The sequence below is a fragment of the Bacillus rossius genome, chromosome 13 (genome assembly GCF_032445375.1).
Source record: "Bacillus rossius redtenbacheri isolate Brsri chromosome 13, Brsri_v3, whole genome shotgun sequence".
NCBI classification, from domain to species: Eukaryota; Metazoa; Arthropoda; class Insecta; order Phasmatodea; family Bacillidae; genus Bacillus; species Bacillus rossius.
The window spans coordinates 30,206,413-30,233,627 of record NC_086340.1 but is presented as its reverse complement, the minus strand read 5'-3'; the positions used below and the strand labels follow the sequence as shown (position 1 = coordinate 30,233,627).

General features: G+C 42.5%; 1 protein-coding gene across 1 annotated transcript in view; it reads left to right on the top strand.

Moving 5' to 3' along the window:
- LOC134538614 (cadherin-related tumor suppressor) overlaps positions 1–27,215 on the top strand; it is a 197,416-nt gene that overhangs the window by 5,603 nt on the left and 164,598 nt on the right. Inside the window, exons 3-4 of the mRNA XM_063380045.1 lie at positions 19,720–19,921; positions 25,037–25,224. Coding sequence (XP_063236115.1) covers positions 19,720–19,921; positions 25,037–25,224 — 390 coding nt within the window. The remainder of the gene's footprint in view (positions 1–19,719; positions 19,922–25,036; positions 25,225–27,215) is intronic.

The window sequence follows — 27,215 nt, the reverse complement described above, 5'->3', positions numbered from 1 at the left end:
TTACAAAATTGATTTAATTTTAACGTAAACGTGTAAGAATGATTATGGAGTAATGGAGTATGAAACTTTCCAAAACTTTTTAATTGCACCCTTTTCTCATCAACTTGCATTTTCCCTCTTTTAAACGGAACACAAACCCGAAAGTCAGAATCATGCGTACTTTCAACTAAGATCTATTTATCCGGAACTATAAAGAACACTTCGATCGTTAGAGGGGCGGTCTTTTATGACAACTGCGTAAATGTAGCTAACTGTAATTTCTAATAGAGAAAGTTCAGTAAGACGTCTTTACTACGCCTCGACCCACGTTCGTTTATACAACAGTAAGCTACATCTGTGTTCACTACAGGTTTTGTTGTACGAAAAGAAAGCACATTTTTTAGGCTACAAGGAAGTAGAATATTTTCAGTTGTCATGCTCATCACAAACATTGATTTGGGGCTTCTCCGCGTAGGCGAAAGCAGTAGCAGATGATGATAATGATGAAACTGATAAAGATGATGATGTCGGGGGCTATTTTTAATCCTTTTTCGGCCAGTCATGCCCAGATACTAGCTACTTCATTATATTGATAGGATTTCTTCGAGAGACAAAAAAAGAGTCATAATATTATACTTAGCTCACAAATTACAACATTTAAAAATAATAGCTATAAATAAATTCCGAAAGAAGTTAAAAACATGCCATGAAATAGTCAGCAGTATTTTGTGTTAACCTGAAGAATTCAATTTTTTATCAATTCAATTCTCCTTATTTGTTCGCCAAAGAATAGTTAAAAATGTAAATTTTGCAACTACATGTGCGAAAATCTTGTGGATAATTTGTGAAAGCTTAGCTAGTCAAAAGATATAAAAGGTAAACATTGTTTCTACGAAAATATAAAACATTGAACTGAATGGGACGCACGATCTTAAGAGGGATTAGCCCCACCATCTTGGATTTTTCCATCTTTTAGCTATAACACTAATGTTTAACTATTGATCCCAATTTTTGCCATGACAAGGCATAAATACCTCGTTGCAACCTCAATTTACTAACAGGCTCTAGTTTGTAAGCGCCCCGCGAGAAAATAACTTATTATTTCTCGCAGGCGACTTCTACCATCATGATAATCACACCAGTTCACAAGTGTTGAATTCAACGAGTCCTATCCCATGTCATTAAAAAAAAATAGCATTTTTTAAATCATTCATGCAATGGGGAATTTTGATTTAATTACAATTTCTTGGATATACGCCATTGCAGTTTTGCACTGTTTATAATGGGCAAAAAAATTCATAAATGCAAAAAAAATGAAAACATAAACCAACAGATAACAAGCCTAAATCAGCTGATCTCAAACATATAAACCCAATGATGTAACTAAACAGGTATTGTGGACAACAACACAGAGGAACACACTCAAACTTAAAACATTGGACAGCAAAAATAATTCCATGGAAGGAATTTGGTCACAGACTAACAAAGTGCGCTAACAACAACGACACAGTTTCAACAATAACAGTAAATGCATGCAGACGACAAAACCTGGACAACGCAGAACATGTACGAACACGGCGACGACAAAAAAAGTTGCGAGGATCCGGGAACTGGCGCCCTTTTCCGTCCCCAGGCACAAGCAGATATCGGACACTTGAAAACAGGTTCATTGTTGCGTTCATCTGTTTGGCATCAGCTGAATTGGGTTTGCCACCTCAAAAGTTTCAGTTCTGCAATTAATTAAATTCTCCTTATTTGTACAAACCAAAACCGTTAAAAATGTAACTTTGGCAGCTAATTGTGCAAAACGTATGCGCTGTATATATTTTTAATTTCGTGAAAGTTAAACAATTGAAACATCTGTAATTACAGTAAATATAAAATCTTGACCTGTAAATGGGTGGCACCCCCTTAAGCCATGCAGGAGGGGTAGCATGCAACCTGTGCTAGGAGGGGACTGTGAACGTTTTAGCCGAGACCCGCCGATCCGGGCCGCAGCTGCAGGTATTCCCGGCACACGCGCGCGACACTGCGGCCATCTCAAGCAACACACGGCACGCCAGCGCTCCCGTCGGCATGTCCGCGCACTACGTAGCTGTCAGTCCCAGGCGCGCGCGGGTGGCAATCATGCACACAGTTACTACACTCTATGTATATATAATGGATCAGAAATATCTAGAGACAGGAAAAATTAGCTGTTTCATTTCGCGATAGACTAGAATACAAATGCGTTTAATTTTTCGCTGCTTCAATATTAGACCACAATTTACCTGAAGGACTCTTGAGCCAATGAATAACCGTCGACGAAAAAAGTTTCAAATCACAAGACTTCCAGTTGACAGTTCTCACGCGTCAGTAGCCAATGAGCAGATGTGATTTTTCGGAGTAGGCCTATATGTAGGATCGTGGAGTCTATCCTAGAAGTCACTGAGTCCGCGAATTTTTCCAGTCCCTAGAAATATCCTGTAAAATTACAGATGTTTGTAAATTTTTACATTTACATGAAAACAACCGTAGTGTTCACAGTAATACTGGTTTCAGATTCCCACCCGGGCTTTTATTCCCTGAATAGCTTTCCAGTAGTGTAAACTGCGCACGTTTAATATCTAACCATAATAAAATAATATAAAAGTCAAATTATTAAATATTCGATTTTCTTTTCACATTGTTAAAAAAATTATGCTCTAATGAAACTTCAATACTCAGTATTAACAATGTAACTTAATAGTTTCTCGAAAAAAACGTATTTCATATATGCAGAAATAGCCGTGTGTCGTAAAAAGTTACAATATATTTTCGTTGTGTTATTAACTATTTCTTGGGAACTGCTTTCCAAAGGAAACTTCTTTGTTAAAGAACAGAATTTTTTTTCTGTGTAGATAATCAATATCGAAAACAGGATTGTATAAAATAATTTTTGTCTCGTTCAGTAAGGAGGCTTTCGCGGACATTGTCTGAAGTTGCTTGGCTTCTGGGTTCTAGCCTACTTCTGCCCTTAAGATGTCGACTGCAAAGTCAACCGAAACTTCGGTGAAATATTCGTTTTCGATGCAGCTAGAACCCAGAAAGCAATGCAACTTGTCTCGTGAAATGGTTTTTCCTGAAGATTTTTTTTTTCGTGGTGTGGTTTTATTTATATATTGTAATACAGATGTACATTTTGGGGACTGTAGTTGTTGCGTTGGGGGGGGGGGGGGGGAGGGGAGCGAGAGATAGTTAGTGTATCACGTGTTTTGTTGGCGGGGCAAATATCTTCTAACCGGGGCGAATGTTAGTGAAACGTTGTCTCTATTGTTTACAAGCTTGCTTGTGCGCTTAGATGCCAGGCGGCTAATGTGTTATTTAAGCGTGGTGTGAAGCTGTGAGAGCTTGCAGGCATGTAATTGTGTAAGCATAGGTGTCTGGAAAGAGACACGTGGTTAGTAGCCATGGACACCCCCTGCCCCCTCAGGTGCTAGATTGCCAACGTTCAGAAACAGTTCAGCTAAAATCAGGGTTGCACCGTTTCTTAGTTGTTTCTGGCCGAATGGGCTGTATGTATACCTACATCGTTCACCTGGAGCAGAAAACATTCGTTAGTATGCCACGTAGGTAACAATTTAGTTAAAGGTTGATATGCGTATGCAGCAAAGACGCATCCGGAACGGGATGATGCCAAGAAGGGGGGGGGGGGGGGGGAGAAATTACCCACCCTTCTTCCGGAGTGGAAATGTTGGGGTTCTTCCTTTAGTTATTGTGCAATTATTCATAGCTAAGAAGCTCTTTTGGTAAAAACTGCTGTTTTAAATAAATTATTTTTTTATTGTTTTTTATTGGTATGTCGCCCCTCCTGTTTCATCCATTTTGAGCTTGTTATCAGGCTCAGAATTCCTTACTATGATTTTTCCCCCAATGTTTTCGTAATTTTATGAATTTTTAAACTATTAATTTTGTAGTATTTATTAATGCACGGCATGCGTTCGTAATATTTTTGAAGTAAGTACACATATACAGCGCATATCTTTATCTCTCTTTAATTCTCTATCTCGCTATACCTCTATCTACATATGTATCTATATATCTTAAATCTCTCTATCTCTCCTCTTCATATATATTTATTTATATCACTCTATAGCAATAAAGTAATAAAAATTTACGTTTTTACACATTTATATTTTTGTCTATCTTTTAACCTGTCACAGGTTTGACGTAGGTATATAAAAAAAACACGCGTATTCGAATGCAACGTTGTGTCGAAATTTCAAAGCAATCGTGAATAAGTTTTTTTTATATTTAATATTTTGAACGAACAAACATTTACATTTGTATCCCTATAGAAGTACAGTGTTTGCAGACCCGCTGGGCCTGCCTCGACAAGCATGCGTGCTTCTCGGGTCGGAATCGCTGACGAAACTCGGGCGACAGTCTTGTATCGGCTCGCCTGCACGGCCCTGCCCTGGTGTGTCGAGAAGAACAAGCGTGACGGTGTTTTATTGTGAAATCTACGTCTCCCGAGGAAAGGAAGTGGTGCATCGTTGGGCTGGAGTAAGCTGGCGTCTCAGTCGCAGACTCCCTGGAGAAGAAGCAGCGCGGAAGACAGACGCACACGGAGAGACAGAGAGAGAGAGAGAAAGTGACACAGGTACGAAAATAACAAAAAAAAAGTGGTGGAGGGAGGGAAGAGAGAGAAGGAACTCATTGCCAATGATAATGAGCAGGTCTGTATGATGGACGCGCGCTTTACCTGTAGGCTTGGGAGGGCGCCGAACGAGTTTTCCTCCCCGACTTGGCCCATTCTTCTGCCGCGCGCTCGGGGGGGAGAGTGAACAACCTCTTCGGCCCGCCATCCCCGCTGTACTCGCCGCGCTGAAGACATGGGGGTGACGCGGCACTACCCGCCCCGAAAACATCGACCAGCCATCCGCTGACATTCCCCTCCCCACTCTTTGGGCGCGACGAGAGTAGAATTTCAATGCAACTTTCTCGTGAAACATTGTTGTGAAAACGTTTCTGACGCGAAAATGTAAGTACAGAGAATAGTTACTTGGCCAAAGACATATAAAGAGAGCACTATGTAATATACGTTGCTGGGCTCGTTTTTGTTATCTTATTTGTGCGATGATTCGTTTGGAGAGAGATATATTTGAACGAAGAAATAAAACAAGAGTGTGCGCATGCGCTTGTTCAAGAAAATAGATACAAGTATCCTATACAGTCAGCTGTGAGCTTGTTGAATTTTATATTTGCTACCAGCGCGCTCGTGTTCCTCCTTCTTCAACTAGCAGCGTAGCGAGCGCTGTTGAGACAGTCCCTGCATTTCCCGCATAGATAGCGCTACCTGTTATGAATTTCATATTTCGTTCAGAGTTTTGGCGTGTTCCAAATGGCAGAATTGTTTGAAGAAACTGTAACACGCACAGAAATGATATTTTGATTATAGTGTTTACATTTTGATCCTTTAAATACTCTCCTTAAATCCTGTTATTTGCATTTTTTTTTAATTTTATTGTTAGAAAATGGTCACTACTCTTTCTGTGTCGTTTTGCTCCTTATGATATAGCCTACTTACGAGTCGAGGTTTGAATTGCCTAAGAAGTTGCACTTCTTTCAGGTGTACTGAGTTACACGCGCTCTTTTTTTTAATACTTTCACATCACTTAATTTTAAATGCCTCGTTAATGAAAAACAAATGCTATCAAGGTTATTCTAAAAGTTATATTTAGCTTCAGTGTACTTCATCTCTATGGTAAAATTGATTAAATAATTTTCAAACGCCACAAATATTATATTCCTCTACATCTAAAACAATATTAGAAAAAGCTGTCAGTAGCACGACATTATGAACATTATTTTTAAATATTTCATTTGTATATTTTTTTTCAATCGTTGGAATATCCAGTCAAAATTGTAATAAGGCACGGCATAAGAAATATCCGTCAAAGACTTTTTGTAATTGATCACACTCTCATATTTAGACAAAAATATTCTCACGCTTAACACTTCTGATGGTTTTATTTTCCCTTTCAAAAGTTAGTGATCGCTTAGAACTGCGCAAGGTACACGCTTCAAAGATAGTTTCTAAGTCAGTGCATATATGCCCGCCTGCCTTGGCACACACATAGTATGCTCAGGAGAAACCACGTGATCTGCAAACTGCTCAAGATATCCGAGTGGGCTCTGTTTACGGAAATATTTTAAGAATGCGCTGAGGGCGGACAACGTAGTTTCTATTTCCGTATTTCATTCTTAAACTGCGTTTTTGTGGCTAAAACGCGTGTTTTTAGACATGAAACGCCGGTACAGATCCTTGAAACCACCGAAGGACCTTTCATTATTCCTTTATATTCATTCCTCCGCCATATAATGTTATGGTTGCCGCTCAGAAGTTGCCCTATGCACGACGAGAAGACTGCGCGCCAGACCAGAGGCCACACCGCGCTAGAAGCACCAGCTAGCACCGCACTTATCCGCCTCACTAACTCAGATACACCCCTGACTAGGCGGGTCCCTTAACTCTCAGATAAATTTAACAGAAAAATCCTTTTAAAACATAGTATGGTAACATTGTTCCGAGCCACCAGAACAACCATCTTTGGAAAAATAAAATTCTGGTGCACATTGCGTTAACGTCGCGTCCGCTACACGGAATTAGAGTAAATAGAATATATTTATAATCGGAATGTATGTTACCCATGCGAGTTCTTTTTTTACAAGCATATTTGCAGATGTGTGAACGGCATCGGTTATAAAACTACTTTATTCGTATTATCTTTGAAAGATTTGTACAATGGGAGTGCATGACTTGATGTAACCTTTTGGACACACGCCATTGCTAAGCACATCTAAAGCGTATGTCTAAAAGCTTACATCAAGTTACTTTATTCGTGCGCACCATTAGCGTTGTTGTGGTTCCAGAAGCAACGAAGCAACTGGACATGAGACCCGCTGGAGAGTGTGTGCATGTGTCTTAGGTTGAGGTTTATCCGGACTCACGACCTACACGTAGCATAAAAACATCTGAAAGTAAAAAAAAAAAAACTGGTATTCCTTGCTACCAATCTCGCGCCAAATTACGTGGTGGGAGGATAATGGTTAAGCTCTCAACTTTCCAATACGTGCAAACATCTCACCTACACTTCCTTTCTTCCACAGATTGAGCGAGTGAATGCAGACACCAATATCTAGAGACCGGAAAAACTCGATAATTCATTTCGCGATAGCCTAAAATACAAATCGTTATACCTCAGTGCTGACTCTGCTATTGGTTCACAATTCACCTGGATGACTCTGGGCCAATCAGAAACACCCAACCAAAGCTTTATCGAACCACAGGCTGCTACTCTGGAACATCTCACAAGACAGCAGCCAATGAGTGGGTGGCATTTGACCGAGTGTACGTAGAACTATAGAGTTCATCCTACAGGTCATTGAACCCGCTAATTTTTCCGGTCCTTACCAATATCACACCGAACTTTGTCATTTGTCCCTTTCCATACAATAAAAATTGCTAATATTCTGGCCTAGATTCAAATCTTATCTATAAATATATATATATATTTATATATCTCTCTCTATATATATGTGTGTGTGTATATGTATGTATGTTCCCTATGGACTCAAAAACGGCTACACAGATTTTGATTAAATTTTCAGGCAATCTTCATATTAACCCAGCGAATGATGCGGTGAAGCTTGTTAGCGATAATATCAAGAGATTTTTTTTTTTTAAATTTTATGTCATACTTTCAATAGAAATTAATACAAAATCATATTTTTTTCTGTTTTTTGTTTTATTTATATATATATATATTAAATTCACAATTGAAAGCGATTTCAGGGTCTCTAGTTCATGTATAAATTTGTGTTGAATTTTCGTACGATGTCGTACATTCAATAGTCATCGTTATCAAATGTTGCCAACACTCATGTTTGTAGGTTGGACTGTTTATATTGTTACATGTGAGGAATACAGATCCGAAACTATAGTTCAATTATTCAGGTGTATTTACAAACTAATAAGTACACTGTTTCTAAAATTACAACTACCCTAATGTCTGTCTACATTTAATCACTTGTAAGTCCACTTTTTTTTTACTCTTCTCACTGGAGCTCTTGATTCGACTGTGCCTCTCTCTATTGCTCGTCTCGTAGCGCGCACTTCCGTCGCAACACACTGTCTCGCGCTTCTCGCTCGTCCGCCGCGCCGCGACACCGTAATGGTGACGTCATAATTAAAAATTGTGGAAAATAAAATTAAGGAACTTTGTTTGTATTTAAATTAAATTATTTTTTTAGAAATTTTAAATTTCTCCGAAAATTTTTAATAATAGTTACAGATTTTCAAGATGGCGATCGTACGAAAATTGCAACGGTAACAGCAAAATTCAAACTGGCAAAAAGTTAGAGAAATCAATATGGCGGATGTGACGTCATAGTTAGAAATGACGGAATCGAGGAAGGTAGATGTGTCATCCAATATGGTGGCCGGGGTAAAGGTAATTTTAGATGGTGGACACGGTCCAATCGCCACTCCTGATCCTGGACTCGGGCATACTCCGCTCTGTAAAAGTATCGTAGCCCTCTAAAGATTCGCGTCATCAAGGTTGACTCAACGCCCGAAGTTGTGAGAACAATGGCGTCCTAGTAACGCCACTTCACTTGGAAGGGGGCTCTGTGGACGTGTCGAAACACACGAGAGGAACAGACAGGCGCCGCTCTAATCGTATTACCGTGTAGCGGAGTGACGGCCGCTATCTGTGTCTGGGAGGTAAAGCCTTCCCTGAACCCCCTGCTGTCCGGCGCGGTGGGCCGACCGGCCTGTCTCGTCTCTAGCGTTGTCTTAACTGTATTTTTAAATAGCTTGCTTTTAAATTTTAATTATTTACCCTTACAGGTGTATCTCTCCATCTATACACATCCAATTTATTCCAAGTAGATTTATTTCAGCTTCTCTTCGAGTGGCTATGCCAAAATACGACAATCTGTATTCCAGTGACATGGATCGATAATATATATAGCGGCAAAATTAGCGTTACTTTTTTTTACCAACATGAACTACACTAACTTGCACACAAATAACCCGCTGTCTATATTGCCCATTGCCTAATGCAACTTTTTACTTTTTCTAGCTGGATTGCATTTGATTGGGTCGTTTGTATTTTGCAGAGTTGTCATTGGTTTCTTGTACCCTTCGGGGCTGAGTCAAAGCCAGCTGTGGTTCAAGTGTGTAATGGTGTGCATTCCGGGTCTCTCTCCGTGGATTTTGGCACGTGTCTGGTCAATTTGTTTTCTAATATTTGCAATCCACGCTGTCTCTGGAAAATTGGGGGTAGGATGTGTCAGGAAACGGCCGCAAGATTTAACGTAAAGGCGTCATTTAAATGAAAAAAAAAATGTTTCCAGTAGTTTCAATAGCTTATGGTTTCAATATCAATGATATTTCTGTGTTACAGTCTCAAAATATATTTTTAAAAATAAATGAAAGAAATACGGCAATTATAATATAGTCTTAGCTTTCTCCCTGCAGTGTCTGGTCCATGGGACCTTTTTGTAATCCTCACAAACTGTTCTTTCTTCTTATCCTCGTTTCTTGCACTTCGTCGACATTGTAATTTGTTTCCGCACTACTCTTCGTATCATAGTTATATCATTTATATCGTTTACCTTTTTTAACGTGATTTAAATTGGTCACTATTGTATGCACAAAATTTATTTTATTCGAGTTTGTTAACGCGTGTGTCCAATATCTGTTCCCTGTAAGTAACTGAGTCACCCGGAAAAGAACTTTCGAATACCTTGCCTATTAGGTACTTGAAGTGACCTATAAATATACAAAAATAAATTATAATCCCTTAACCTACATACACACACACATATATATGCGCAGTTAGAATATACTCATGCACTATATACATACGAACATACTATATAGTACGGATATACGTACATATATGTACACATATATACATATGTGTATATGCATACGAATATACTATATTTATATGTTCTGTTCTAATATGCTAAGTCCGCTTTATATTTTTGATAACTTTTCAAGATCCACCCGATATCGCAATGTTACACTCCACTTATCAAACTGGCGTCCCGACTGATAAGACGACTTCCATGTCGCAAGTAACGCGGGATCCCGAAGGCTCTTATAAATAAACGAGTGAGGTCGCCCCTGGGTCGCGCGATTGGCGGCTGATCCGTGGGAAAGTCTCGTCTCTCTCTCTCTCTTTCTCTCTCTCTCTCTCTCTCTCTCTCGCTCTCTCTCTCCTGTCAGTGCTCCGCCCGATTGTTTGCCCTCACGACGGCGCCCCGGCAACAGTTCGCCTGTCGGATGGGGAGTGGGTGGGTTGTTGGGGGGGATAGATGTCCTGGGGTCACCGCGGGGTCAGGCCTCATTGTTTCGCAGCCCGCGGCCCGGTCTCCGTTAGGTCTGTTCAGCGGGTTAAAGGGGGGGTGGGGGGTAAGAGAGTTTATTTTTAACACACGCCAGCATTGGCTCGCCGATCAACGAATTGCATTCGCAGTACAACGTAACATCGGGGGGTTTAAAGACCGGTGCAGCTAACCCGACCGTCTACTTCAGTCGGTCGGTGGTTCATCATTCCTACCGATCATCCAAGTGCCATGATTGTAGATGTACATTTCCCGCTTGTCTCCTCGAATCGAGGGGAGAAAAACTGTCGTGAAGGAAAACTATCACAAGAGAAAAGTACCAGCGAAATTCTACCAACATTTGTACACCACCAGTGTTGCCAAGTACTTAATACGAATTTTCCGTAGTCATTAGTGATTTAGACGTTTGGTTACTGAAATATAGAGTGTTATTTATTCATCACGGAAAAATATAAACTTAAAATATCTCGTCTTTTAACAGCGTTTTCAAACGACGAATATTTTTCTCATTTAGAAATTGGTTGTTGACTGCATGTATTGCACGGTAATTTGTGTAAAATGTAGTTTCGTTGAATCCAGTTCAGCTATTTAGCAAAAATATTAATCCTGATACTAACCTTAGTTCAGTTCATTAAAAATTAAGTTGTGTATAGTTTTTAAACAGCTTATGATTGGTCTAGCTCGTTATTGTAAGAGTGTGTTATTTATTTCGCGTATTTTAGCATCCAAAGTCAACTTTACCACGTTGGCTTTGACTTGTGTTTTATTTAAGCATAACCTATCTTGTTACTGAATGTTAGTTGGTAGCAGTGCACTCCACGGAACCATGGAATCAATACAGCAGTTTCGCTCTCGTAGTTTTTAGTGAGTAGTGTATAGACGTAACACATCGGATGAAGGTAGCTCTGACACTTCCAGCAGTTTCCTAGGTTAACTTAAGATATTACAGACAGGGGCATAGACAGGGGGGGGGGGGGTTTAGGGGTTCAACCCCCCCCCCCCTTTAGCACCAAATCTATTATTAAATTTCTTATTCATCACTCAAACAAATTTCATATTAAAAATTAATACAATTTTTTACCATTACATTATTTAAATTTAAGAACCGAAAACTGCTAAAATAGCACTATTTTACACCTTAAAATCCAAATTTTTCCGGGGAAGGACCCCCGGACCCCCCGCTTTAACACGGTGGTGGGGGTCCATGCTTCTTAACACCCCCCCCCCCCCCCCCATTCACAAATCCTGGCTACGCCACTGACTACAGATATAACGTTTGCCGGTGACTTTAGGTTGTTACTATCATAAATCAACTAAAATAGATCGCTCACGAGAAATAAACTAATGTTTCCGTAATATGTGTAATAGGCAGGAATTTTTTTTTTTTTGTAAAATTTAGTGTGTACGAAATCGTGGTAGAATTCCGCTGGTACTTTCATCTTATGGCGGTAGTTTTCCAGTATGTCACTATTCAGCGACCCATTGTCCAACAGTAATTCATGATCGGGTGTTTTAAATACTTTAAATCAAAGCCCTAGGCGTGTTGGCACAGAATGAATACACAATTTGATGTTTTATTTTACTTCTCCCCCTCCGCCAATCACCTTCCTTCACATTATATCCAGCACCAAAAAAAAAATGCGAGCGAATCTTCCAGTACTCGCCAGTGATGTGTCAACATTAGGGACTGGAAAAATTCGCGGTTTCAATGACCTCTAGGATAGACTCCACAATCCTATTATGTAGTCGGAAAAATCACATCTGCTCATTTGCTACTGACGCGTAAGAACTGTCAACTGGAAGGCTTGTGATTTGAAACTTCTTTCGTCGACGGTTATCCATTGGCTCAAGAGTCCTTCAGGTAAATGATGGTCCAATATTGAAGCAGCAAAATGTTAAACGCATTTGGATTCTAGCCTATCGCGAAATGAAACCGCGAATTTTTCCGGTCTCTAGTCAACATCTAACCTCAAATTCATCTGTTTTCATTCAAGTTTTTCTTGTTGCAAATAAACTTATAATACGACACTCAGACACGAAATATAACGTGGAATTCTTTAAAGTAATGCCGAGCGTGATTTGTATATCTACTGATAAAAAAATTTTCGTTTTTCAAATTTAAAAAATTTCTGGATGCAGAATCACACACATACTTTCTGGCCCGCTACTAGAATTCACTTCCTGACTCGTATGTAAAAGTTTCTTGCCACCACCACGTGCAGATAATAAGCACGAAAAAACAGCAAAAAATTTAAAAATAATTATAAATGGCACCAATAAAAACAAAACAAAAAAACATGAAAAAATTCTTAACTCAGGCTTTGGACCTTATTTTCGACAAGTAATTTAATTAAAACATTGCCCATCTTTTTTAAAATTCGCTAAACAGTTAACACTATAAAGTTCCCGCACACGTTAGAAGTTATACTTCTATAGCATTAGTAAAATATTAACCCGAAACATATTTTAATGAATATTATTTTAACTAAATTACTTTTTTTTAACGTCAAGGGATGAAGCGAGGACAGCTATCGATCGAATTAATCATTATTTTAATAAGTGTTTTTTTTTATGAATTTGGGAATCTTCCCAGAATTTCTAGCTTAATAAATACAGATTTCCAAAATGGTGGTTGCCCTGGAAATAAATAATTGCTGATATAGCGAGAGAAAATTAAACTAATATGGTGGTAGTGGTCTCTAGCAGACGAAAACAATATACCGGATCCAAGATGGCGGCCTCCAGCAGACGAAAACAAGCTGACGGAAGTGATGAAATAATAGCTGGCGATATACATAACTTGGCATTAGTGGTGGGTCAGTCTGCCGGTGACTTTTATGGAGGAAGGATCCGTCTACAATTTTATTTCTGCCCTCACCAGGTACGAACCGAGGACTCCATGACATAAGTGCGTTTTAAAATTAAAATTGTATTAATTATTTTTAAAATAAAAAATTTTCCTATTTTTGGTAGAAAATTTCGAACTTTCAAGGTGGCGGATGTGACTTCATAATCCAAGATGGCGGAATGTTTTTATTAAAATTATATTAGTTAAATTTTTTTTAATTAATAATATTCTTTCTATTTTCTGACGTAAAAATTACGGATTTTCAAGACGGTGAGTGTAGCGAATAGTAAATGTTTCTATAATCCAAGCTGGCGGGTGTGACATAAGCAATTTGTTATATTTTTTAGGATTTTTTGGTCAAAAATTAAAGAATTTCATGTTTACGAACTATGTCAAGGTCGTGACCACGGCGGCTTAGGGTGGCTTGATTTTAGTAGTATTGAGGGATTCAGAATTTAAAATTTTTGCATTTTTGAGGAATAAAATGGGAAATTTCCTTTTTAACTCGAATTTTCCCCTCGAAATAGGGAAGTTTCTAGGAATTGTGTGTCATTTTGAGTCATTTTTAAGGAATTTTGAGTCTAAGATGGCCGCCGTAACGTCACGTCACAATCCGAGATGGCAGACAGTGTCTCCGCCTACACACCCAGAACCTAGGCGCCGTACCGGCCAACATAATACTACTCATTACACTAATATAATGTTATAATTTAAGGACAGCAGTAATTCTTACTTTAATATTTAAATACTGAGTTGTAAATTAGTCTTATGCTAACCTGTATTTTTTGTATGGATTTAGTTTACTAATGTGTTACTACTACCTTGGAATTTTCCACACAGAAAATATTTTGTAAATGGAACAGAAATATTCATGTAAAATGACATATGTTTGAAATTTTTACATTTAACAAAATAGTGTCCGAAGTAATATTGTATTCGGAGTTTTACCGGGGCATTTATACTTTGCGTTGTCCCAGTACGTCCATTAGTTCCCTGAATAGCTTTCCAGTATTAACTGCGCACATTAATATCCAAGCACGATAAAACAAAATAAAGTCCAATGATTGAAATTCGAATATTTTTTATTGTTAAAACATAAAATTATGCGCCAATTTTCGTAAGAAATACTCAGAATTACCTGGAAAAAAAACCTATATCTTGGCAGTTGGTTTTCAGAGGAATCTTTTGTAAAAAAGTAAGGTTAGGTTAGTAAAATAAATTATAATTCTTTAATTATTTTTCCGGGTGGGTAGGTTAGGTCAGCGTTACGTAAAATGCCCTTTGAGCGGAAGCTATATTATTTCTGTTATTTTTTTATTTCACAAGCGATCGGCAAACTTCGGAGAACTTCGGAACTGTTCGGTCGTGGCTGTTATCCCAGTTGTGCGTCTCCCCTCTCTGCTTCGCTGTGTTCTCGTCTCTTCTCAACCACCCGTGGGTTTCCTACCTGCCGGCCCCCGCAGCCGCCTCCTGAACACACGCGCACACACGCACACACGCACACACACACAGGCATGCGCGGGTCCCCTATAATCAGCCCCTCGCACGACCTAATAACATAATTCAATAAACGGTTAATTGCGGCGCCTCGCGCTGGCAACGCCGCCCAGCGTTCAAGTCGGCAGGCGTCGTTGCCACACTTCTTCGTCTGACGTGGTTTCCAACGCAACGGGGAGGGGTGTGAGAAATCTTCAATAATCCGAAAAATAGCTGTTTGTTGGTCCCGTTAGCGTAATTCTCTGTTTCCAGAGGCCATATTACGCTTTCTCGGTGGTTGTTTAACAGCCCTACAAAAAATAAGAGAGAAAGACATAAACTCCTTGGTAACTGGTATTTCATAGCTCTCTTTTAGTGTGGTAATAAATTGTTTTATTCTCACTTGGATTCGCTATGCAATAGTTGAGTTTCATAATGAATTGATTACAATCATTTAAGTTTAAATCTCCGTCTGACAATGTGTTCAGTTGTTTATTGCTCCGTTCTATTTCGCTATTCCTTTTAGGTAGATTTCGAAGAAATATTACTTATTGTAGCTGTCACCATGGTGCGACTTAAGGAAAATTTTTATATAGATTTTCGTTTCATGATCACTATATCCCCAAAACAATCAACTATATATATATATATATATATATATATATATATATAATGGGCACGATAACTGCCGCAATTTCTCACAAATCTCTTCCAAATTGATAATAGACATAAAATAAAATTGTGGGAAATCTCGGTTTAAAATGGGGACGATTTTTTGAAAAACAGAAAAATCGCTGTAACTCCCATAATACGGAAAATATCGTATCAGATTGAACGTATTATAACTCGTAGGAGTAATACCAAAAACTTTGTCTGAAAACATTTTTGCTACGATGAACCATTACTGAAAGGGGTGGAAATCAACGGGAGTTGAAAGACAAAAAAATAAAACTCATAACTTCCTTAGTAATGACACCATTGAATAAGTTTGAATTGGTTTTAAAGCTTATAATTTTTATTTAAAAACTTTTGTCTGAAACAATTTTTGATAATTGAGCCATTGCTACAAGGGGTTAAAATAAAGGGGTAGAATTTTAAAAATTTCATTATTTTCGTACCATGTAGGTACACTATCAGTTATAATAAAATCTTTAATTATCATCTACAACTTTTGTCTGAAATAATTTTTATGCGATATAATATGATTGCAAGGGGTGGAATAAAAGACTTTGAATGACTAAAACTTCATCTGCAAATTTTTTGATAAAACAAACCATTATTGCAAGAGGTTGAATAAACCTGGGGTTGGAATAAGATAATAAATAAAACTTCCTTACCAGATACACTACCGAATTCGTTCTTTTTTTTTTTGTTTAACTTCTTAAATATTGACTAAAACTTTTGTTAAAACAAATTTTTATCTATACAACCGTTACTGCAAGGGGTGAAATAACAAGGTTTTAACGTAAAAAATATATAATTACTTTGTCAAAATAGATTAACTATCAAAACTGTTATAATTTATTGTATAAATCCTAATCTTCATCTAAAACTTTGTCTGAAACAAATATTGATGAAACGAATTACCATCGTAAAAACAGGGGTTGAAATTCAAAATATTCAAAATTTCTTAGTATCAAATTCACTCGATTTTATTTAAAACCATCTTAATATTATCTTAAACATTGGCGAAAGGCAAATTTTTATACGACCACAAGGTATGAATGAGATAAAAAATAGTGTTTGAAGGTTAGAACAATTAAATAATTACCTTATTTGGCATATCATATTTAATTCGTTCTAAGTTATTCAATGGTGGTTACATTGAGTAAAAAATAAATAGTTTTAATATTTCCGCTACATGGAAAATGCGCAAATATTTAATCGATCATTTTTTTAATATTAGAGAACATAAATATTTAATGTACATTAAGTTCTTAAAATGTTCCAGAAATTTATAGAAGTTGCCAAAACATTTCCAAAATAAATAGGTGCTTTAAAATCTACCTACGCATGTAGGCTGTGCTGAAAGGGATTTTTTTTATTAAGATAAATAAGAGACATAAAAATACCAAACCTATTGAAGTTTTTTTTTAAAATTGTTCAGATTGAGGAATTTAAGTTTGGAATGTTCATTACTCTCTACTTTTATATAAATATAAACTATGACGGATTTTTTTAGTAATAAGTTTATTACGCGGACACTTTTCAAAGGCATTTTTTCTTCCACTAATAAAAATACCAATATGAAATTATATCTTTTTCTGAGACTGTGAATTAAACCAGTAAAATGTCAACAGCTTAAAAACTTGTAAATGTAATTTAAGACTTGTAAATCAGTAGACGTCACTAGAAATTCGTGTTTCGAGATGTCGAAATCACTGTGAAATCGGTGAAAATAACCTCCAAACCATTGCTCTTCGGTTGCTGAAATTATGTGTAGGTGTTCATAGATTCAAAGGGATCACTTTAGCATAGTTTCATTCCAAAAGCACTCTTTTCGAAGCTACTTGTATAATTTCAAATTTAGAGTGTAGTTATAGTCCGTATCATCTAACCTTTTCCAACAAGTAGTACCAACGGCATACGTATTCTTCTGCCACTGCCGTTCTGTCAACAGTATTTGTAAACAAAAAACAAATTAATTGCTCCAGATCTTGTGGAGGGGGGGGGGGGGGGTGTTCTTGGAATCAAGCAGCCCCTCACTGAAGAGGTTCTCTTGCGCTTGCGAAATCGTGACTGTGAAAGGGGTTGAAAAACGTAAACATAAAAACTATGTTTTATGGAAAACTTTCTGTGTGTATTATAGTTTTATAGTTAGGATTCGTTGCCGGAGCGGCTGCGTTGGCTATCGAATCAAATCATTCGTCTGGCAGAGCGAAATTTCATACTATGTAACGAAAAGGCCCCGAAAAAAATACAGAGAAAACTCGATCGAAAAAAAACTACTTAAAGCTGATTGAAATACTGCCCATCTTGTTAAAATTTCATTAAACATTTAGTACTTTAAAGTTTCCCTTTGGCTTTGTGAATTTTTGCTTCACACCATCCGCCACAGATAGCAGCAACATTTCCGTTCCATGCGACTCGTTCCATTCACGAAATGACTCCTGCCAAGTGCCGTGTGTCCCGAGAGATACAAGGCAAATCGGTCGGCAAGGGGTCAACTGCCTGGACGGACAGGGTTCCCGCAGTAGGGTGACTAACTGTAACACAGGCACGAGACCACAAGATTACAGGGCAGGCGAACTGGTCGTGGTCGAAGGAGGGGGGCGGCGCGTCATCATGTGTCCAGTTCCCTGTCGACTCTCCGTGCGGGTAGCTACATTAAAACACTATGGACGGCTAGTTAGGTTAGTATAGCTACATTAAAATAAACAGAGAAATATAAATATATATAAATAAACCCGAGGTTGGCCGATGGTGAATATTCGGGCGTGTTCGGGCAAGGACAGAACTTGGGCCAACAGGTGTCTTTTTGCCGCCAGCGGTCGGCGGCGGGGAATACGGCTGTACGGAACAGCAGGAATTAAATAATATAACATAGCTTATGGGTAGGGACACGATAAATTCGCGGGTTCATCGACCTCTAGGATAGACTCCAAAGTCCTTTACATACTCGGGACAATGACAACTGTTCATTGGCTGCTGACTCGTGAGACGTCTCAACTAGGTTGTCCGTAATTCGTCACTTTCTTGGTTTTGGGGTTTCCCATTGGCTCACAGTTCCCCAGGTAAAAGGTGGGCCAATCGCAGAGGCGGTACCTAGGTATACTTTTTTTTAGGATGTTGGCTTATCTCGTAATGAATCCGCGAATTTTTCCGGTCTCTACTTATGGGTATGTACTGTAATCGTGTTTGCGTTCCATTCACAAGGATTATTCCATGGCATACAGGCGTAAAGAAGAAATAGCGTACGGAGAATTTCATTTCTGGAGTGAGATAGAACCACTTTGCCCTCTGTTTGCTTTCAAATTCTTTACTTTTGTGGGTGGTAATGATATATATATTTTTTTAAATATTTTTAATGTGTGACATTTTAGCTCTGGGTTTATGGCATTTGGCAGGAGTGATCTGGAGAATGGAACGTTAAGTCGCATGGAACGGAAATGATAACTACGGTGGCGGATGGTACGAACCGAAGTTCTCAAAGCCAAAGGGAAATTTTATAGTATTAACTGTTTTACGAATTTTCACATGATGGGCTGTATTTTAATTAATAATTTTTTTTTGTCGAAAATCAGGTTCAAAGCCGGGGTTTAGTATATATATTTTTTAATAATATCTGTCTGCTAATAAAATTATTAATAATAGTAGACGTAGCTGCACCGCCTGCGAATATTAGCGGTGGTTGCGGAAATACAGTCGAAAACATGATTTACGTACATTTATCACGCTCGGCATTATGCTCGATAATTCTGCGTTAAATTTCGCGTGCGAGTTTCGAAGTGTATGAGAGAACACGCGAATATTTGCTCGTTACCGAGGGTGAGATGTTACACGTATCTGGCGAGTACTGAAGGTGATGATGTCGGCGTGTTCTCCAGCAAGCCAGTAACGTCTCCCCCGCTGCAGGACGCAGCGGCGTAGCAAGCGGGGTGGCAGGGATATGGCAGTATACCTTTTTATAAAGAATCATCGATCCCCCCTATTGAAGCGGGGGGTCCGGCCCGGGATCATTTGTATTTCAAGGTGGAAAATGGTGCTATTTAAGCAGTTTTATTATCTAAAAATTGATTACACAGCACTTTCTTTGCCCCCGTTTGCCCCCACTTCATGGTTTCAGAAGGGGGGGGGGGGGGCAAAATACCCTTCCCCCCCCCTCCCTGTTGTTGCGCCCCTGGGGAGCCCCTACCCCCCACCCCGCCAGGGGCGCCTGAGCAGGGGGGGGACACTGCCGCGACGGTTTCGCCGTTACTGAACCCTCCTCCCCTCTCGTTTAATCCAAGTGGGGACGCCATTTTCAAATTCGGCCAGGGGCGCGAGCAGGAGTGCGCAGGAGTGACGGCGCGCGTGTGCGCGTGTGTGTGGCGCAGGTGCAGCACTACATCTTCGTGGTGCAGGCGCAGGACTCGGGCCGCCCCAGCCTCTCCTCCACCGCCACGGTCTACTTCAACGTGGTGGACCTGAACGACAACGCGCCGCTCTTCGACCCCATGAGCTACAGCGACGAGGTGCTGGAGAACGTGACCGCGGGCAGCGCCGTGCTGGCCGTCAGCGCCACGGACCTCGACTCAGGTGGGTCCCCGCCCCGTTCAGTGGAGTTCACATCGGCACAGACAGGTGTGGGAAAGCACTAGAGACTAGAGCATTCAAATACTTCTGATTGTTTGTTGCGTTTTCTATTGGGCCACCGTTCGTGCGGAAAACCTCCGAGTAGAGACCGGAAAAATTCGCGGATTCATTTCACGACATGCTATAATCCAAACAACTGTACCTTTATATTGCTTCTCTGATTTGCTCACAGTTTATCTGAAGGTCTTTGAGCCAATGAAAAACCTTCGACCAAAAAAAGTATCGAATCGCAAGCGTCCCAGTTGACAGGTGTCACGAGTCAATAGCCAATGAGCAGGTGGCATTTGCCTGAGTGTGTAGGGGATTGTGGAGTGTATCCTAGAGGTCATCCGAAGCGCGAATTTTTCCAGTCTCTACTTATAGGTGTAAGGAGCAAGGAAGGATGTCCTCAGTGGCCGAAAGGGGTCGCCGGTTCTGAGACCATATATGTATAAGATCTGGACTGTTTTGTACTGACTGTTGCTACACAGACCCTGCCTGTATGTGTGAAAGATCTGGACTTTGTTTTACTGCCTGTTGCTATTCGGACCCTGGCTATAAATGTATTAAGATCAGGACTGTTTTGTATTGACTGTTGCTGCACGGACGCTGCATATATATGTATCAGATTTATTCGGGTATTAAACATAAATGAAAATTTTAAATTACGCACCAATATTTGTAAGCGCCACAAGAATTGTTCAGTATAGATATTTTTTTAAAATAGTATTTCATATATGCAAAAATAGCAGTAGAAATATATATATATTTTTTAAAAAGTAAAATTTTTTTTACGTGAGGTATTCAAGGGCATGTGTTAATATCGTAGGAGACAGGATGGTCTGGATGAAGAGTTGTACAGAGTATAAGAGTGTCTTCCTTGCGGGGAGAGGGGGGGGGGGCTTGACGCGTAGTCCGCCCTCATGTTTGTATCCACTGCTGGATGTACGATCAGGGACGCTCTCACCCTGGTGGTGAGTGGCTACACCGCTACACTGCCACTCACCACTCACTCCTCTGCCAGTCAGCACCTACAACTAGAGAAAAAAGAAAAGCAGACAAACTTACAAACTAGACACTCATTAATTATTTTCTATGATTATGCACAGCTCACAGCCGAGGCATGGGCGCACATGACTTGAAAACAGACGTAATATAATAAAATTAATTTATTATTTTTGTAATTTTTTTTAATTTTTATTTTTTTTTATTTTTTATAACTGGGGCCAGGATGCTAATATACAGTACTCCAGTCGCTACTGTAATGATAATAGCTACATAGGAACAGTCGGCGCATAGAAGTCACAGGCAAGTGGGGCACAGGGGGTCTCATATACCCATAAATATATATGCACGTACGCATAAACACGTATATCTACTTAAATACTCATATACACACATGCATATTCATAGATACATGCATATACGCACGGGTCTCGAAGTATGCACGGGAAATGACGAAGCCAGGTTCACCAGCTGTTGAAAGGAGGGTTGGGGAGGGGAGAGGTTGGTTTTCCTGGGCAGTTGCTTAACGAGGGGGGGGGGGGGGGTTGTAGGAGAGAGAACGCGCGGTCGTGTTCGCACGCGTTCCGTGATTGATTACATTGTTGTACGTCCGAGTGCGCGCGGGGCAATTTCTGGTCTCGAGACCGAATCCCTCCCCTACCTTCCCCTCCCCGACACTCTAACAACTGCCACCCCTCCCTTTCCCTCGCCTGAAATATGAAATAACTATTACCCATTGGATGCACTCCACCACAATGCCGGCGAGGGAGAATGGAATTATTATAAGCAATGGCGACAAAAACTTCTTCTCCCACCTCCACTTTTTATTTTTTTTTTCACGTGCCGCTTTGATGTGCGCGCGCAGTTGCCGGGACGAAAGCCGCCAAAAGGCGTTACGTGTCATTTCCACGTTCACTCCGGAGTAATAACGAATTACGTCCACGTGGAACTATGGTGGAAGCGGGGGGGGGGGGGGGGGGGGGTAAATATAAAAAAACGCCCGAGCCAGGCCGTCATACTGAATTTCTTAGTTGACGTGGAAATGTTTGAATTCTGTCGCGGCTTGGCGGTGTTAAAAAAAAAAGTATACTTATACAAGGTCCTCGCGTAACTAACCGTCTGCATCAAGAACGAAATCTTTTTTTTTAAATATATTAATATAAATAGGGTTCAAGAAAATGCTCATGAAGATAAATGATGAAAAACGAGTGTGGTCAGTGTCAGATTAGGTTTTATTTATTTATTTTTCGTTGCAAAGTGTGAGGTGTTTTTTATCGCGTCACAATGACTAAATTAAGGCTGGGCTTCACCCGTCGTAAGTTTTTTTACGAGTATAATTTTTAAAACAAATATTTGGAGTCTAAATCGTAGTTCAGAACAGGTGTGTTTTCAGAGTAATTCTCTCCTGGAAGATGTAATGAATACTCTCGGCTGCTGTTATTTTTAACATACCCAATTTATAAAATTTATATAATAAATAGTTACTTCATTAAATGATTATAGCTTGAATATTTTGTTTGTAAATAATAGTAGTAATATCAAATACACTAGACCAATACCGGGCAGCTACAAGATTTTTGTTGTCACGTCAGTCCGATATATGGCAGACGGAATGCCTAATGTGGACATTGTATCTGTTTGATACGGGAAGCCTTCATTTCACAGACGAGAGAGCCACGCCCGAAGTTCCCCGAAGTTCATGCTCGCTTTTCTTCCCGTTCTATCTCATTGTGTATAAACCGGCGTGGCATTAAATTTTGCGGTCGATTAGGATAGGTTAGCTACATTATAAATACTTTAAAACATTGTGGATGGTTGGTTATATTAGGTAAGTATAGCTACATTAAAAATACTGTAAAATCATTTTGTGGTTGCTTAGCAAATAACTTTTTAATATGTAGCTATCCAGGGCTAGGAAACCGTTTACATGATTTCACAGTATCTTTAATGTAGCTATCCTAACCAAATCAACCGTCCATAATGTTTTAAGTATTTATAATGTAGCTAACCTAACCAACTACAATGAACAAAAAAAACCGAAGATGCACGATCGGGCGATTGGCTTTCTCGTCTGTGAAAATAAAGCTTCCCGTATGATACATATGGTACCGACATTACGTCAACGGAATGGATAGCCGCTTGACAGCCGATGTCAAATGCGAAGACATCAGAAATCAGAGCAATGTCACAGCACAGAAGAACACAGTGCGCTGACGAGACAGTGAATACGCACAAACAACAACCTTGGACAACTCGGCGTCACACAGAGGAACCCAACAGTGATACCAAACACATAAGCTTGACAACGCAACGACAATAACGGCGTAAGCAAGTTAAAAATAGCCCAGCTTGTTAAAATTCGCTAAACAGTTTATACTATAAAGTTTCCCTTTGTTTTTGTAAACTTTGGTTCGCGCTATCAGCCACAGATGGCAGCACCGTGGTTGATACACATTTCCGTTCCAAGATAGTTCCGTTCGATTCACGAAGTTACTCCTACCAAATGCCGTATACAGAGAGCTAAGATGTTACACATCAAAAGCACGCAAATCGCAAGACGTTATTAACATTTAACAAAAAAAATTGCAAAACCTTAGAAAATAAATTTATAACCGAGATTTCTTTTGATGTTTCACATTTATCAAGAAACCATAATATATTGTAAAACTGATGTAAATGTTTATTTTCTTTCATCGTTTGAAAGTTTAACAAGTGAAACCATTGTGTATGCACTGCATTTTTTTTGTCGTCCTTTTCAAGGATACTCCTTGGAAACTCAGTTGCCAACGATATCACTTTTAAAATTGCAAAGCAGAGCTTTGTATCATATGCAATTTTACAAAACTCTGCCTTGCCGTTTTACAAATGGCTTCATTGGCAGATGGGTTTCCAAGGTTTTTCTTTTGTAAAAGGTACAACAATTTTGTTTTGGTTTTTACATTGTACAGTAATCAGAACATCGTGGGCTTCTATGCACAAGAAGTCAGCATCTTTGACAGTTTTCGGAACACTTCTCTTCCAGCGTGGACGTCGAAAAAAGCAAGCCGGAACGCAATAAAATTGGAATTTTCAACAGTACGTGCCGTGAAATGTGGTTTCTGAATCATTTTGTGTGAGGCGATATTGCGTTATTGCGTAGTTTGCAAACCAGGCCCTAAGGCCTCGTTCCCACAGCGCGTGGCTTGGCGGGAGATGTCGGTGAGTGAATGCTGGGAACTTGAAGGGCTCGTGAAGGGCCAGAGCACGGCTAGGTCGCACAGCTTGTTATTCACCGAGCCACGCGACACTCAGCATGCCTGGTGAGACTCAACGGAAGTCATGTGGGGCGTTGAGTGGCTGACAGAAGTAGATATGCTGGGTGAGTGATGTGTATCTCTGTATTATTTAAGGATTGCTGGGAGGTTATGATCATGAAAAAACATTTTTTTTTTCAGTAATGCTGGGTTCGGTTTTTTTACCCGGGCATTTATTCTTTGTGTTGTCCCAGTACCTGTATCAGTTAAAAGTTATCCGTAAACCGATCTCTGAGTATCTTTCAGGAATAATTGATAAGCACAATGAAACAAAATAAAGCCAAACGATTTGAACAATGTATGCTTGTTTGAAACACCGACAAGAAAATGGGGACGCACCACAACGCCGAACTACCACAACGACGAACGTACAATAACGCCGAAAACCATAACGCCGAATGCCAAATTGACTACAACGCCGACAGCTAGAAAACTGCTGTGTACCACAACGCCGAAATACATTAACGCCGAAAAATGTCATTGCAGGACTGCCACAAAGGTTAGGTTAGGTTGGGTTAGGTTAGACTAGGTTAGGCTAGCCTATGTTAGGTTAGGTACACAAATTCATTCAGTTGTTTTTCATTTTGCTCCTGTGGCCCCCCCTCACCGCAGCAACATTTTTCGGCGTTACTGTATTTCGGCGTTGTGGTACACAACAGTTTTCTAGCTGTCGGCGTTTCGGTCAATTTGGCATTCGGTGGTGTGGTAACGACCGTGGCAAGTGGCTCGGGAGGGGGAGGAAGAGTGGGAGGTGACGGCGGCCCGCGCGGCGGTGTTGCAGGCTTCAACGGGCGGATCGAGTACAGCATCGCGGCGGGCGACGAGCAGGGGAACTTCGGCATCGCGCCCAACGGCACTGTGTTCACGGCGCGCGCGCTGGACCGCGAGACCTCGTCGCTGCACAACCTGGTGGTGATGGCGCGCGACCAGGCGCGCCCGCCGCAGACCCCGCTGTCCGCCACTGTGCAGGTGAGTCCCCTCCCCTCTCCCCGGGTGTCCCCAGAGTCCCCCCGTCTCCTCGCGCCGCCGCAAGCCGCGCTGTCCGCCACGGTGCAGGTGAGTCCCCTCCCCTCTCCCCGGGTGTCCCCAGAGTCCCCCCGTCTCCTCGCGCCGCCGCAAGCCGCGCTGTCCGCCACGGTGCAGGTGAGTCCCCTCCCCTCTCCGCGGGTGTCCCCAGAGTCCCCCCGTCTCCTCGCGCCGCCGCAAGCCGCGCTGTCCGCCACGGTGCAGGTGAGTCCCCTCCCCTCTCCCCGGGTGTCCCCAGAGTCCCCCCGTCTCCTCGCGCCGCCGCAAGCCGCGCTGTCCGCCACGGTGCAGGTGAGTCACCTCTCCCCGGGTATCCCCAGAGTCCCCCCGTCTCCTCGCGCCGCCGCAAGCCGCGCTGTCCGCCACGGTGCAGGTGAGTCCCCTCCCCTCTCCCCGGGTGTCCCCAGAGTCCCCCCGTCTCCTCGCGCCGCCGCAAGCCGCGCTGTCCGCCACGGTGCAGGTGAGTCACCTCTCCCCGGGTATCCCCAGAGTCCCCCCGTCTCCTCGCGCCGCCGCAAGCCGCGCTGTCCGCCACGGTGCAGGTGAGTCCCCTCCCCTCTCCCCGGGTGTCCCCAGAGTCCCCCCGTCTCCTCGCGCCGCCGCAAGCCGCGCTGTCCGCCACGGTGCAGGTGAGTCCCCTCCCCTCTCCCCGGGTGTCCCCAGAGTCCCCCCGTCTCCTCGCGCCGCCGCAAGCCGCGCTGTCCGCCACGGTGCAGGTGAGTCCCCTCCCCTCTCCTCGGGTGTCCCCAGAGTCCCCCCGTCTCCTCGCGCCACCGCAAGCCGCGCTGTCCGCCACGGTGCAGGTGAGTCCCCTCCCCTCTCCCCGGGTATCCCCAGAGTCCCCCCGTCTCCTCGCGCCGCCGCAAGCCGCGCTGTCCGCCACGGTGCAGGTGAGTCCCCTCCCCTCTCCCCGGGTGTCCCCAGAGTCCCCCCGTCTCCTCGCGCCGCCGCAAGCCGCGCTGTCCGCCACGGTGCAGGTGAGTCCCCTCCCCTCTCCTCGGGTGTCCCCAGAGTCCCCCCGACTCCTCGCGCCACCGCAAGCCGCGCTGTCCGCCACGGTGCAGGTGAGTCCCCTCCCCTCTCCCCGGGTGTCCCCAGAGTCCCCCCGTCTCCTCGCGCCGCCGCAAGCCGCGCTGTCCGCCACGGTGCAGGTGAGTCCCCTCCCCTCTCCCCGGGTGACCCCAGAGTCCCCCCGTCTCCTCGCGCCGCCGCAAGCCGCGCTGTCCGCCACGGTGCAGGTGAGTCCCCTCCCCTCTCCCCGGGTGTCCCCAGAGTCCCCCCGTCTCCTCGCGCCGCCGCAAGCCGCGCTGTCCGCCACGGTGCAGGTGAGTCACCTCTCCCCGGGTATCCCCAGAGTCCCCCCGTCTCCTCGCGCCGCCGCAAGCCGCGCTGTCCGCCACGGTGCAGGTGAGTCCCCTCCCCTCTCCCCGGGTGACCCCAGAGTCCCCCCGTCTCCTCGCGCCGCCGCAAGCCGCGCTGTCCGCCACGGTGCAGGTGAGTCCCCTCCCCTCTCCCCGGGTATCCCCAGAGTCCCCCCGTCTCCTCGCGCCGCCGCAAGCCGCGCTGTCCGCCACGGTGCAGGTGAGTCCCCTCCCCTCTCCCCGGGTGACCCCAGAGTCCCCCCGTCTCCTCGCGCCGCCGCAAGCCGCGCTGTCCGCCACGGTGCAGGTGAGTCCCCTCCCCTCTCCCCGGGTGTCCCCAGAGTCCCCCCGTCTCCTCGCGCCGCCGCAAGCCGCGCTGTCCGCCACGGTGCAGGTGAGTCACCTCTCCCCGGGTATCCCCAGAGTCCCCCCGTCTCCTCGCGCCGCCGCAAGCCGCGCTGTCCGCCACGGTGCAGGTGAGTCCCCTCCCCTCTCCCCGGGTGACCCCAGAGTCCCCCCGTCTCCTCGCGCCGCCGCAAGCCGCGCTGTCCGCCACGGTGCAGGTGAGTCCCC